The sequence below is a fragment of the Lycium barbarum genome, chromosome 2, assembly GCF_019175385.1.
Source record: "Lycium barbarum isolate Lr01 chromosome 2, ASM1917538v2, whole genome shotgun sequence".
Lineage (NCBI taxonomy): Eukaryota > Viridiplantae > Streptophyta > Magnoliopsida > Solanales > Solanaceae > Lycium > Lycium barbarum.
The window spans coordinates 138870269-138884923 of NC_083338.1; the positions used below are offsets into that span (position 1 = coordinate 138870269).

General features: G+C 36.8%; 2 protein-coding genes across 2 annotated transcripts; one reads left to right on the forward strand and one right to left on the reverse strand.

Annotated features, from left to right (window-relative positions):
• Positions 1–402: 402 nt before the first annotated feature.
• LOC132627562 (serine--tRNA ligase, chloroplastic/mitochondrial-like) lies at positions 403–9462 on the forward strand. Its single transcript, XM_060342963.1, has 10 exons — positions 403–680; positions 983–1131; positions 1931–2024; positions 2111–2259; positions 2344–2436; positions 2929–3108; positions 3727–3893; positions 8525–8659; positions 8741–8834; positions 9034–9462. The coding sequence occupies exons 1-10, from the start codon at positions 503–505 to the stop codon at positions 9310–9312; spliced, it is 1518 nt and encodes a 505-aa protein (XP_060198946.1). The 5' UTR covers positions 403–502; the 3' UTR covers positions 9313–9462.
• A 566-nt stretch (positions 9463–10028) lies between these two features.
• On the reverse strand, positions 10029–14413 carry LOC132627563 (thylakoid lumenal 29 kDa protein, chloroplastic). The gene is made up of 11 exons (XM_060342964.1): positions 14229–14413; positions 13820–13915; positions 13320–13404; positions 13192–13226; positions 13034–13099; positions 12919–12959; positions 12603–12733; positions 11533–11639; positions 11179–11316; positions 10670–10804; positions 10029–10373 (listed from the first exon to the last, which is right to left on the reverse strand). Exons 1-11 carry the CDS (start codon positions 14322–14324, stop codon positions 10263–10265), a joined length of 1041 nt encoding a protein of 346 aa, XP_060198947.1. The 5' UTR covers positions 14325–14413; the 3' UTR covers positions 10029–10262.
• Between the last annotated feature and the right edge of the window lie 242 nt (positions 14414–14655).

Consider the following 14655-nt stretch of genomic DNA (forward strand, 5'->3'; position numbering starts at 1 on the left):
GTTCGATGAAGTTGTTTTTGGAGAAAAATCTAAAAAAATAAAAAGGGAAGAAAACAGAGGTCATCGGCGGCGGAGGAAAAGAATTTCGGTGGTGCTATGTCCTATGGTCTATCCCTCTGAACATGGTGTTTTTTATTTTTATTTTTGGGTCATGGAATATTGTTATGCCTCACGTGGAATATTATTTTAATTGTGATTGGAGTCCAATTAGTTTCGGGTCGAATATGAGTTTTTTGAGTGGTGGATTGGATATTTTATTCAGAGTGTGCCACGTGTCATTTCCGCCAAATGAGAGGCAAATTTAGAATTTTGCCTAACATTAAGGGCTAATATAACCAAAAAAGTATACTTCACCGTTTTTCGAATTTTTAAAGATGAGTGGAATATCTTTTATTTGAAAAAGAAATAAAAGAAGGGGTGATAAGTGATAAATCGGGGACGGAAAAACAGTCACACCTTTGGCCTTACCAAGACATCGAAGCAGAAAGAAAGTGGGGGAGCAATGGGAGTAGTGCATTGCTGCTTCACCTTTCATTCCCTGAAACTTGCTGCTCTGCCTTACTTCTCCAAAACCCTAACCTGTCGTCTAACACCTTACCATCCAAGGCCTCTGTTCCCTCTTCTCGTTAGATCCCTTTCTGCCTCCCCCGTCCAAACTGCCGTCACCGACGATAATAAAGGTAATTATGTTGACATTCTAAACCTGTGTTTTTTTGGGGCATAATACATAATTAGACACCTTAACTCCGCTATAACTGGCAACTAAACCCTCCAACTTTGAGAATCTACATCTAGACACCTCAACTCGTCCCATTCTGTATAATAGACACTGATGAGTGTTCAAATGATAGTGGGGACGATTTTAGGTATCTAGATATGCATTCTCGGAGCGTTTAGTTGCCAGTTATAGCCGAGTTTAAGTGTTATGAAAGTATTTTGTTTTGTTTTGTTGGAAGACTAAAGTTTGTGGTGGTGAATATAGCGGTGAAGCCTCAATGGAAAGCAGCAATAGATTTCAAGTGGATAAGAGATAATAAGGAGTCAGTTGCAGTTAATATTAAGAATAGGAACTCCATTGCTAATCTGGAGCTTGTTCTTGAGCTCTATGAGAAGTTGCTCAATGTTCAGAAGGTCAATTATCTATCTCATTTGTTCACTCTTTTGGCAATAAAGTCTAAACCTTTCTGTGTTGTATGTTTATCTTCAATGTTCGTAATTTCAGTTGTGCTGTTAGTTCAATTTGTTAGCTTGAAAATGTAACTTAAGTAGATATTTTAGCCAAAGGATTCTGAGCATTAGTTACTGCATCATTGTATAATCTTTGCAAGCATTTAACATGTTACACATACTATAATGGAATTAAGGGAAAATGCTATTCAGAAGAAGACCTGTTTTGTGACTCTTTAATGTGGATAATGAGTGTCATGATATTAGTTTGAAATTCCTTCACGAGGAGTATGAGGATTTCTCTCCCGTTTTCTTGTGGATGATTCTGGGACAGTTCCAGCCTCCCTCCTACCAACTGTATAACTTGCATTTTAAAGAAGTTCTGCATCAACGTTTCTTACTTTTAGCAAAATTGATCACAAATATAGGTTAAGGTTGGTTTTAATTGGTTAATGGAGGTGAATTGCTGCATAATTCCTGTAAATTGCACTTATATTCCAGATATGGTCCTGCCCTCTAAAGAACTTCCTTCCTTTTGTCATCTTGCCGTCGCTTTTGTATCATACTATAATTGATGCATGACAAAAAGAGCAGGATTTCTGCACATTACCATTGTCTTGATTATTGAAAAGGCTTTTTAGTGCTTTGTGTTGCGTTCTTAGAGCTTTGATTCATTTAAAGAAGTAAGAAATTCACATACTTGAATGATTTTGATAGAACTGGTTATTCTCAATTTTAGCTAATTGTTACTCACAGATAACAGGAGGTTGAAAAGTTACGAGCGGAGAGAAATGCAGTTGCAAACAAGATGAAAGGAAAACTAGAACCCTCAGAGCGCCAGAAGCTCATAGAAGAAGGTTCGTCTCTTATTATATGGCCAGTTGTCCACCTTGAAGCTTTCGGTGGCTAGGTTATTCATTGTGTGAAATGTATTTTTCGTCAGGAAAGAATCTGAAGGAAGAACTTGTTACTTTGGAAGAAGACCTGCTCAAACTTACAGATGAGCTGCAGCAAGAAGCACAATCCATACCTAATATAACACATCCAGATGTTCCATCAGGAGGGGAAGATTCTTCAACAGTCAGGAAAATGGTACTTCTAGTTTGATATACACAGATGTGCAGACCACATTGCTTTGATCCTGCTCAAGCCTTATTTACATTCCTCGTATTTCAGGTTGGTAAGCCTGCTGAGTTTAGCTTTGCTGTTAAGGACCATGTTCAGCTGGGAAGAGAGCTAGATTTATTCGATTTTGATGCTGCAGCTGAGGTATTCTTTCTCACCGGAGGTATTAGTTTTGTAACCTAGTACTAACTTAGCAACTAGAGTATATTATCAATGCAATCCATTTTGTTTTGAGAAAAAATCAGTCTCTTCCTCTTTATATGACCCTTTGCATACTGGACCATGTTCTTCCAAAGTATCTTTATTCGAGTTTTCAAACCTAGTCTTATAGCCATTGGCTTTCATAAAGTCTATGCCAAGCTGGTTGTACATCTAGTCTTCCACTACTTCGTTTCTTGGCAGAGTTCTTGCATCCAAATATCGAAGGGCACGATTAAGTTTGTATACCAAATAGGAAGATTGACCGCCTGTGCACCCCCGGGATTAGTCGGGGCTCAAAGAGACCCGGACACCCGGTGCTTAATCAAACAAATAGGAAGATTGACCTGCTATCACTTCTTACTTTCAGCAGATGGATCGGTGACAGGAAATCTTGGTTTAGTTTATATTCATGGTTAAGTTAAATTTGCTTTTCAGGTCAGTGGGTCCAAATTTTATTACTTGAAGAATGAAGCAGTTATGTTAGAGATGGGTCTTGTAAACTGGGCAGTTTCAGAGGCCATGAAAAGAGGTTTTACACCTCTGACGACCCCTGAGATTGTACGGTCATCTGTGGTGGAAAAGTGCGGATTTCAACCCCGTGGAACAAACACTCAGGTTGGCCTTTCATTAGTGTTGATGCCATTTTGGTGACTTCGTCCATGATCATCTTCTATGAGAGATAACCATAAGAACAATTAATAGTTATCTTGTTTTTTTAACATTATAACATCTTCTTTCTTCTGAACTGATTTTTGATGGTAATGCTGATTCTTTTTACTACACCATATTTAACTAAACCTTTCAGATTATTCATACTATACGAGTTTATTTGACAACTAAACTGACAACTAACCCCCCCCCCCCCCCTCCCCCCCACCCCCCAAAAAAAAAAAAAAACATGCCTTGGGTTTTTAGTTTCACGTGTAGATATGTTAATCGATAAAAAAACAAACTCTTAACTTGAATCATATTTCTTGTACTAATGAATCTTATTCTGAACCTCTTACTTGCAGCATGTTATCTTTCGTATGTTAAAATTTTAATTATGTATGTTTTGAATTCTTTGTCCTTCGTGGTTATGTTTGTCATTATTTTAGGTAGGCTTTGTGGTTTTTTCACATTTTCTTTTTCTTTTTGGGTGGGGGAAGGAGAAGCAGAAGCTATAGCATTCACCAAAATGAATTGGTTAAATTAGTTTAGCTGATCAGTGATATTTTACAAAACCACTGGCAGGTGTACTCCATTGAAAATAGTGATCAGTGCTTGATTGGCACCGCTGAGATTCCAGTAGGTGGTATACACATGGACTCCATTTTGTCCGAGTCTTCCTTGCCATTGAAATATGTGGCTTTCTCCCATTGCTTCCGGACTGAGGCTGGTGCTGCAGGAGCTGCAACTAGGTTACTTGCGACTTCTTATCTTTCCTTTTTTTGTCTTCCTTTCAAAAACATCTTTTTTCATTTTTCACCTAATATATGATGGCATATGCTGTGTATAAAGAGTAAAAACTTATTTGTAACTTTCATACCTAAACATGGGCACTATTACCAGGAACTACAATGTTCCCTATTAAATCCCTCTGGGAGGGCCAAGTGGCATGGAGAGTAGCTTCACTCTCTTTGTGGCGTGTGGGAGCTAAAATTAGGCCAAACGTGGCATTTTCTCTCCATTTATCTTTTTAATTAATCATATTCCTTATTTGTTCTTTTTTCTTTCTTCTTTTCTTATTCAATTTTTTCTTGATTTCTTATTTCTTCTTCCGAACTCTACAGTGTTGTTGATTACCAGCAAACCTAGTTCTGACCCATACTCCTAAAATAACAGAAACACAAAAATGACACTAATAAAAAACAATAAACCTTGTTGTAAATCATGATATAATTTGATCAATAATGGGAAACCCAGTTTAAAAGACATAACCCTGAAATAATAGTAACACTTGAAATTAACATAATAGAGAAAAAGAACATTAAAACGTAGAACAAAAATTTCTTATTTGCTCTTTCTTTGTCTCTTATTAACTTTAAAAGATTTCTTTTTCTTTGCCTTCAAAACCCCATCAACTTTTTGTTGATAACAGTAAATCTAGTTGCAACTCACGACAACATTTAATCAATAACAGTAAATCCAGTTGAAAATCCATAAAATAATAGTAAAAGTAAAAATAAATTAATCAATAACAGTAAACTCAGTTGCAAATACGACATTATGTGATCAATAACACTATTCTGGATGAGGATGAAAATGTGATCAAGGAACATATTCTGGAATTCTACAAAGGTTTGTTTACAGAAGCTGAACCTTGGAGGCCTAAATGGTTAGATGAGAATTTGAGCCCGTTTGGATTGGCTTATAAGTTGCTTATAAGCTGTTTTCAGCTTTTTTGAGTATTTGGCTGGCCAGCTTAAAGTCATTTTGTGCTTAAAATAAGCTCAAAAAAATAATTAGGCCCATTTGACTTAGCTTATCTAAAGCAGCTTATAAGCTGAAAACAGCTTATAAGCCAAAAAAAATAAGTTAGACTACCCCAACTTATTTTTTTTAGCTTATAAGCTGTTTGCAGCTTATAGGCATAAGCCCATCCAAACAGGCTCTTTATTCAAACTATCGGAGGAGGATAAAGAGTGGATACAAAGACATGCTACAATGGAAGATCTAGAAGAGGTGGTTAAACTGTTTAAGGGAGATAAGGCACCAGGTACAGATGGTTTTAATCTTCATTTTTTTCAGAAATGCTGGAATATTGTCAGTAGTGATGTATGGGACACTGTGAATTTGTTTTTTCAGGATGGAAACTTTACCAAAAGTTTTAATGCAACTTTCATTGCTCTAATTCCTAAAAAGAAGGAAGCCGTGGAAACAAAAGGACCTCAGGCCAACCAGTCTATTGGGAAGTGTCTATAAAATTATTGTCAAGTTGTTGGCAGAAAGACTCAAACTGATTATTGGGAAGCTAATTTCTGATAATCAGAATGCATTCATAAGGGGAAGACAATCTTTAGTTGCAAATGAGTGTGGAGTATATGTTGAGAAACAAGAGGGAAGGGGTACTTTGTAAATTGGACCTGGAAAGGGCATATGATCATGTAAACTGGGCATGTTTATTAGATCTAATGAGACAAATGAACTTTGGTGAAAAATGGCTGAAATGGATTGAATTTTGCATATCCACAGTGAGATTCTCAGTCCTCATTAATGGTAGTCCTCAAGGCCTTTTCAAATCTTCTAGAGGGATAAGGCAGGGGGATCCTGTATCCCCATATTTGTTTGTGTTGGTTATGGAGATACTTAGCAGGATGTTAAAGAAAGCTGAACATCTGGGATGGATTAAGGGGCTACAGGTTGGGAGAAGAGGAGGTCGAGACCGTCTCATTTCTCATATTGTGTATGCAGATGACTTTTTGCTAATTTGTGAGGCAAATAGAGAACAATTCTTGTATCTCAGAGGAATTCTTTTAGTCTTTGAGGCGGTCACAGGTTTGAAAGTGAATCTGGCTAAGAGTAGCCTGTTTAGCATAAATGCAGACCATTGCATAGAGGATCTGGCTGAGATTTTGGGCTGTAACTTGTATGGTGGAACATATACCTACAACTTATCTGGGGCTTCCTTTGGGTGTGAAAAGAAATGAACCACGAATCTGGCAGGGGGTGCTGGACAGATGTTCCAGTAAGTTATCTCCTTGGAGAAAGCAATATCTATCTTTCGGAGGCAGACTCACTTTGATAAGTAGTGTTTTGGATGGAATTCCAACTTAATGTATATGTTTCAGCTACCTGTATGTGTTGAGAAGAAATTGAATACCTTAAGAAACAGTTTTTCATGGGAAGGTAAGGGAGATAAGAGAAAGTTACATTTGGTGAAGTGGCAAAAGGTAGTTACTAATAAGAAAGGAGGAGGTTTGGGGGTGAGAAATTTAAAATTTCATAATAAGAGTTTAATGTATAAATGGTTGTGGAAGTATAATGAATGTGATGATAGATTGTGGAAGATTTTGATAGATGCTAAATATGCAAAAAAGGATACATGGAGCCCTCCTTTTGTTCATAAAGCTTCTACAGGCAGTATCTGGAGCAGCAATTAATATCCTAAGCTGAAGCTGGGAATGGTGATAAGATTAAATTCTGGTCTGATGTTTGGGTGGAGAGGAATGCATGAAAAACAGATTTCCAACTCTGTATATTTGCTCTGTTAACAAAGTACGCAGTGTTTCAGAATTTCTCTCTTCCAGTGGGTGTCAATTACATTTTAGGAGAGGTTTTAATGATTGGGAAGTGGAAGAGGTAGGGCAGTTTCTACAGCTTTTGGATACGGCAGTGGTGGAGGAAGATAAAGAGGATGCTTTGTTATGGACAGCGAGCAATGATATGAAATACTCTGTTAAAAGCGGATATAACCTGCTGCAGGAATGTTCTGATCATTTTGAACCAAATTGGCCACGGAGAATATGGAAAACAAGAGCACGGGTCAAAGTAGCTTGTTTTGGCTGGGTTGCTATTAGAAATGCATGTTTGACTCAAGATAATTTGCGACGAAGAAGATACAATTTGAGCAACAGGTGTTAATTATGTGAACTGGAGCGGGAATCAGTTAATCATCTCTTTATCCATTGTAAAGTTGCTAAACATTGCTGGGAACTTATACTGAGCTTGTGTCGTGTAGTTTGGGTAATGCCTTCAGATGTTAGAAGTCTATTGGAGAGCTGGCAATGGCAGAACAAAGAGCCAGAAGCAACTTTGGAGGACCATTCCCTTGTGTATTTTCTGGACTATTTGGAGAGAAAGGAACAGTGCTTGCTTTGAGAATAAAAAGAATCATATTTCCAGAATTAAGAACCTCTAGCTGCTTAATCTGTTCGTATGGTGTAAGAAGAATATTTTAGAGAACACGGATCAGTATATGGACCTTTTGGATTCTCTTGGAAACTTGTAATCTGTTGCTCTTGTAGGGTCGGTCTGTTTCTGATGTAATTTGGTGTACCTTTCTTTTAATAATACTTTTACCTTATCCAAAAAAAGAAACAATAAGTCCAGCTAAAACCAGAGCCTTACAATAACCGTAACATTGAAAAATTAACATAAGAAACAAAAATTCTAATATTAAAATGAAGAACCAAGCAATAATTTCAAAAACTCTATTTTTTTTTGAAGATCCAATTTTTAATGATCCCTATCATCAATTTTTTTTTTTTTTCATTTTTTTTGGATAAGGTAAGATTTTATTAGAAAAGTACCAAGCTGATACAAAAGGAAACATGATTCATACAAAGACCAAGCAGACAAGCTATTACTCTTTCCCTCCTAACAAATCCAGAAAATCCATGTATTGGTTCATACTAACTAACAGATTGCTATTACACCAGACATCAAAAAACTTTGTTTTAAAAAAACCTATTTTTTTCCCATCCATTCAACCAAGCCGACCTTAGAAATTTTTTGGGGATATGAAGTTGGTTTTCTTTGTTTAGTTTAATTTAAGAGATAATGAATAGAAAAATGGAAGATAAGGGGCAATAGAAACACCCAATACTTTAAGTATGTAAGTTGCAAATAGTGCCAAGTTTTTCTTTTTCTTTCTTTTAGGGGTGGTCTTATTTTGAAGAAAATACCATATGTCATGCCACGTGTATGACGCGTGAAATATACGCATTAACTTAGTTTTGTTCAGGGATTTTGAACTTTTGAATAGGAAACATTCAGAGGTAATAACACCCAATTACCCCCCACAGTTCAATTATGAAAGTTACAAAACATGAATTGTTCAGGTTTTTTTTTTTTTTTTTTCCAAAAAAAATGTAATATCTCATATATAAACTATTCCTTGAGCTCACTAAATGTATTATTTACTTTAATATCCCGGGGGGGGGGGGGGGGGGGGGTTCTATGCCCGTTTGTGCCTTTAGTACCTAGATTCATTACTGATTGCCCAGGAAAAAACGCCAGTCTTGTGAAAATTATATTAGCGGTAGCACACACAAAGTTGTGCATGTATTTCGTTATTGCATCAAGTAATTAATGTCTGATTTGGCGACAGGGGGCTTTATCGAGTTCACCAGTTCAGCAAGGTGGAAATGTTCATACTGTGTCAACCAGATGAAAGTGATTCATACCATAAAGAACTCATTGAGATTGAAGAAGAGCTCTTCTCATCACTCGGCTTGCATTTCAAGTGAGCAACTTAATTTCATATCTACGAGTAACAAGTCCCTCTCTTTCTCCAATTCCTATAAGCAAATCATACTATGCGCAGGACATTGGACATGGCAACCGAGGATCTAGGTGCACCAGCATATCGTAAATTTGATGTGGAGGCCTGGATGCCAGGATTGGGCCGTTACGGTGAGGTAGGAAATGACACCAATTCTATTCTTTTTTCTTTTCTTTCACATGTACAACGGAACTGGACTGTCCATAATTTCTGCAACTGTTGAATTGTTGAGCGGTTGAACTGAGCTAGAACAACTGAATCACTTGTTCTGCCTTAACTTGATTCTTTATAATCTTTTAACAATATCCTAATCTGCTATGTTCTTTGATCAACAGATATCAAGTGCATCAAATTGCACAGATTATCAAAGCCGTCGGCTGGGAATAAGGTATCGCCCCGAATCATCATCATCATCAAGTCCTAAAAAGGGCAAAAATGCAGCTCCGACACAGTTCGTTCACACACTAAATGCTACAGCATGTGCTGTTCCGCGAATGATAATATGCTTGCTCGAGAATTTCCAGCAAGAAGATGGCTCAGTTATTATACCAGAGCCATTGAGACCATTCATGGGTGGGCTTCAGATTATTAAACCAAAACATCTACAGAACTGAAACAGGATGCACATTTGATATTAGATACTGTATCTGTTTTTTTTTTTCACCATCTTCTTGGAAAGTTTTCACTTTGTTCAGTTCGGCAGCAGATTGGACAGACGTTTAATATGAGTTTAAGTTTATATAAAAGTTGAATATTGATTGTCATTGCAAATAGCAGATTTGCTGATTGCTTTGAGTCTATTGACTCTACCTTGTATAGATGGTAATTGTAACCTAAAAATTATAGTTAGCTCAGTTCTACTGTTGCTTTAGACGGAGTTTAATAGGGCATCTTTGGTAATTGGGCGGGAACATAATGTACTGTGGTGTACAGAGGAAAAAGGCCATACTTTGCGTGGATGTAAATATTGAGTGCAAGTTATGAAGCATCAGTCTAATCTTAATTTTTCACTCTTAAATAACCAATAACTTACTTATTTTAAGCTTTGAAATTCGGTGGCTACTGGTATACCTTGATTTACAAAATGATTTGAGCCTGCCATGTGCGTCTATTACACATCTTGCACTATATTACTCTTGTCACTGAACCAAAACCCGATGGAATTTAATCACGGCTATATTCAATACTGTCTGTGACTATCCATCTCTTCTTTTCAATTGGAGGGACAATAGAGTAGACTAAAAAAGTTAATCTCTTCTTTTCATATTGCGGTTTAAGGCAATGAAAAGAAACGAAAATAATTGAAATATGCTGTCAATTGAAGCATGAATGACCTTGAAAGACAATCTTGTTGGCGGAAAATACGTCAAGAGGTTCTACAATACAACACCGCTTATATCACAGTGATTGGGAAAATCTTATTTTAAATACAGTTCTAAGTAAACACTCCGAAAAAAAAATCTCAAACGTCTCAGTTACTATCTGCAACATCCTTGGCAGTAAGCAGATGTATCTCTGTTGGGGTCAGTGCATTCATAGTGCAAAAACTGCAGCTTCCACCTTTCTACAACTTGAGTTTGGTAACATCAATTCTCTTGGGAGCATAAGTATAAGCCTCATAGTTTATTAGTTGTCCCAAACTGCTTAATTTTGTAAGTGTAGTAATCAAGTCAACCTGAAATTAGACAAATCTGCTGTTAGGTTTAGAGTCAGCCGTGCATTATTCGGACAAGCATGATAACTAATTTAACATTATGCTACCAATCATGTGGACAGAAACCAAATGAAAAGAGAGAGAGAACGAAGCAGAAGCACTAGCATTTCTTTCTTCAAATAATTCAGGTAGTTAGTAGCTTACGAATTAAGACAAAGAGAAAGCCTCTTATTTTTCTTTTTTAATCCACTGTGAGATTATCCTTAGATATCCCGGAGGTCCTTTATAAATTTAAGAAGAAGAGCGCATATACTAGCCTCATAATCAGTTCGAGATACTGTTTCCCTGCTCCTTTGATACTTCTGAACCCAAGGAAGAACTTCTGGATCGTTGGCAAGTAGGGCCTCTGTTGCAGTTTGATCAGGACCCAAGAATGCAGACATTACTGCTAGCTGCAAAGAAATTGAATATCATTGTTAGTTGTTTATACACTTAAGTTCACTACAAAGATACTGTAACATAATGGGAAGAGAAAATGTTGCCAATTGATCTTATTAGTAGCTGCAAAACTACGTATCGACAACTGACTAAGGCATGCATAAAAAAGAAAACTGAAAGTTTAGCTAATGGGGAAATGCTTATGGCAGTTTGCTGAAGTAGTAGGCTAGTAGCAGCAGTCAAGGTCATTCCTCCTATTTCTTGCATGAAGTGTTACCACTTGAAAGAATTGCTAACGGAATCCAAATTATTGGTGCTCCAAAAGGAGATGTTACCATAACTAGGTCAAGATATATAAATATGCTATCCAAAATAACTACTCTATTACCTGACGAGGGCCCAAGCCAACAGCTTTAAACTTGTCTTTCATTTCCTGCACACTTGCTTTATCCCACTGAGGCACCCTCCCCTCCGGATCAGGTTCCTGGCCGTCTGACCTCCCAAATGTCCTATCAAATTGGCCCCACTGTGGGTAGAGAGAAAAATTACACACTATCAATCTGAAGCGACAACTTTCTTTTTTGGAGATAAATAACCTGAAGCAACTACTAAATCGAATAACCATACAGGTAGTAAATGATTGGAGTTTCACTTCATTTTGCTCAAGAGTGTTTTTTCAAATGAAGTTTCACAAGTCATTATAGAAAACTGACCTTCATATTGTAACCATAAGAAAGCTAACCTGTCCATTAGAACCATATGCAGAGTACAACAAAGTTCCCTTCTCTACATTACCACCACATTTGCTAATTGCAGAAGCAAGAAAGGTTGATTTGACTGCACTTTGTGCTGTATCAAGCAAAAGAAATCTGAGTGACAATTTTCCAGCAAGGCATTAACATTAACTGTGGGGCTTATGAAATTCAAATTATTGCTAAACACTATCTTAGGCTTCTTTTATCTGACCTTTTCTCGTCATGTTTTCTCTTGAGCCAAGGGTCTTTCGGAAACAGCCTCCCTATCTTCCGAGATAGGGGTAAGGTCTGTGTACACTTTACCCTCCCTGACCCCACATTGTGGGATTTCACTGGGTATGTTGTTGTACTGTCTTAGGCTTCTCGGGCTTATGACTTTCAATAGTTTTTCTTTCTGTAGTTTCTCTAATGTATCAGTGAAGTCTAACCTTTGAAAACCAAGTTTACCTTTGGCAACATGTGGACACTAAATGACACTATACTTGGAAAGAAAATGCAGCAGACAGGTAAAATGGAAGAGGTTATAGAAGATTGACAACGGTTAGGTGTCGTTTGGTTGCTGGTCAGAGTTATGCAAGTATTAGTAGTGCAAAGATTAGTTAGATAGGGCTTAGTTATTCATGTATTAGTTATTCAATCTTCTACCCTGCATAAACTAATACATAGATTCCCTCATAACTTATACATGTACTAATTATGCGGAACTGTGAACTAGTAACCGATTGGTGTGCTGAATTTTATACATACACCAACTAAAGTGCTACCATACATGGTACTACTTATGCTGGTTGTTATACATGAATAATTCACTTCCTAACCAGCAACCAAACGACCCCTTAGTGTTAGAAACACTCCAGTAGTTGTTATATTTGAGAGACTGCTTAGAAGTAGGTATATGAGTAAATGCATCAGACAACCTCCCACCAATTATATAAATTAAGCATGAACAAGGATTTGTAGGTAAAACTCCTCTAAGGTGTATTTTTATCATTGATGCTTGAACTAAACCGAGGCATGAAGCCAAACTCCTAACAAACTAGCATCTGAAATCCCTTACCAGCGAACTGGATGAGATCTGCATATGAGATGGGTCCACCTTTGGAATCTGAATCTATAACCTTCTTTGATTCCTCCAACAAACTCAAACCAGCAGCAAGCCCCTTATTTTCTGGTCTGCTGATCTCTGAGCTTCACACAGGGAATAACGGTACAACAAAGATGTATAAAAGGCAAGGTAATAGCTCAATGGTGAATCAACTTTCAACAAAAACTGAGATCTCATCCTATAGCAGGATACAATATCGTATTTTTCACTTGATTTCATGGTCGTATAACACTTGATCCAAGGCAATAGTTAGATGAAAAGAAAGTACCTGAAACGTATTGATCCATTGGGACCCCCGGATTTTGTTGCCTGCAAAACATTCCTCAATTACACAAATCTTTTACTTTTTGTCAGTCAAGATAAAGAAGATAATGGTCTCTGACCTTATCATAGGTCATGGCATCGTTAAGTGCTAAAGTTAGTATGGATGGAATTATATCTGGATTTGCCTGGAAGAGATTCAACAACAAAAAAGGTACATATAAATTTCAGAAGTCCTATGTTCAACTTGAGTAATTATCACCACTCAGTTAAGTTTCACCTTCATAGCTTCAAAAAGAGTCGTCTTGATCTTTGCTGTAAAAAAAAGAAAAATGAATTTCATTTCAATAAAATGAAGTAATGCCAGATTTGCTTTTGAGAAGAAAATGAAGAGTTTGACGAGCTTACATTGAAAATCTGAACGCTGTTTGCGTTGTATCAAATCAGCAGCATTAGCTACTTCAATGAACGAGCTGGATCTTGCTATCAAGTCCTAACAGAAATTATAGCTGAAAATAATCATCATCTCAACACTCTTATATTGTTAGATGAGATATCAGTCCCCAATGTAAATTTGTAAATCTTTTTAGTGCATATGCATTTGAATAAAATTTTGAGTACTTGCTCCACAATAACTTAATCTCTCTTTCAACAGTTTTCCATCTTACTTCTTTACTTTGAATAGTTGCTCCACAATAAAGTATTAAAGATGTCATAATACTTTCACATGTAAGGCTCATTTCTTCTATTGAAAGTTAACGCGAAAGTATTATGACATCTTTTTCATTGTTAGACTCAATTGCTCAAGATGCAAAATATTGGATGATTGCACTACACTACATTATTGAAGTTTAACTCATTTCTTTCAATAAAGCAACCCTTCTTAATCGAAAAATTAAGGGCCTCACCATGCCTACTGCTGCTCCTACGGATTGAAGAATATCACGTCTACGAAAGAGATCCTCATTGTTATCCTCTTGTCCAAACTTGCAGCAAATCATAGCCTAAAATGTTCACAAAAAGAGAAAATTAAGAACATCCAGTATAACGTTAAAGCGAAAAGTTAAATTCATTTAGTACAACGGGAAACTACATTCTGCCCGACCTCACAACTTTCCAATCCCATGAATTCCACTAACAAAAATACGCAGAAAGCTACATTCTTTATTATGTTAGTGGCAAGAGAAACCAATGTAAGTGATCATGAATAATAGCATGGAAGTAAAGATTGTTAAAACCCAATAACATTTCAAGGAAAACATGTGATAAGGCACATATAAAGTTTAGTCTTTAAAGAAGACAAAGACTAAGTTTTACAGGTTGAGCAGAGAATCTTGAGCCATTGCTATTAATGGAAGAAGGTGAAGGAACCAGTGAAACCAAAGAGGCAAGTGTTGAAGCAAAAGAGACCATTCCTTATTTCTTGCTATTAATTCCTAGATTCTGTTTGGGAACAAGGAATGGGAGGAGAAAATGGTTGGCAGAGTGGTGAAGGAAAGAAGATAGTAGTGATCAGAGTGGGGTCTTCAAAATCTTTTAGCTGTGTGCTAATGCGTTGGAGACAATTTTGTTATCCTAATTCCTATCCAAACAATGCCCCTTGCTGGTATGTGGGGGGGGCTCCATTTCTTTGGGTGCTGTAAAATAGCCAATTTAAAAGAAAACACTGGAAAAATACAGAGAAAATGATCAAAATGGTTCTTAATATATTTCAAAAAGTGAGTAATTTGATCCTATTCCTAAG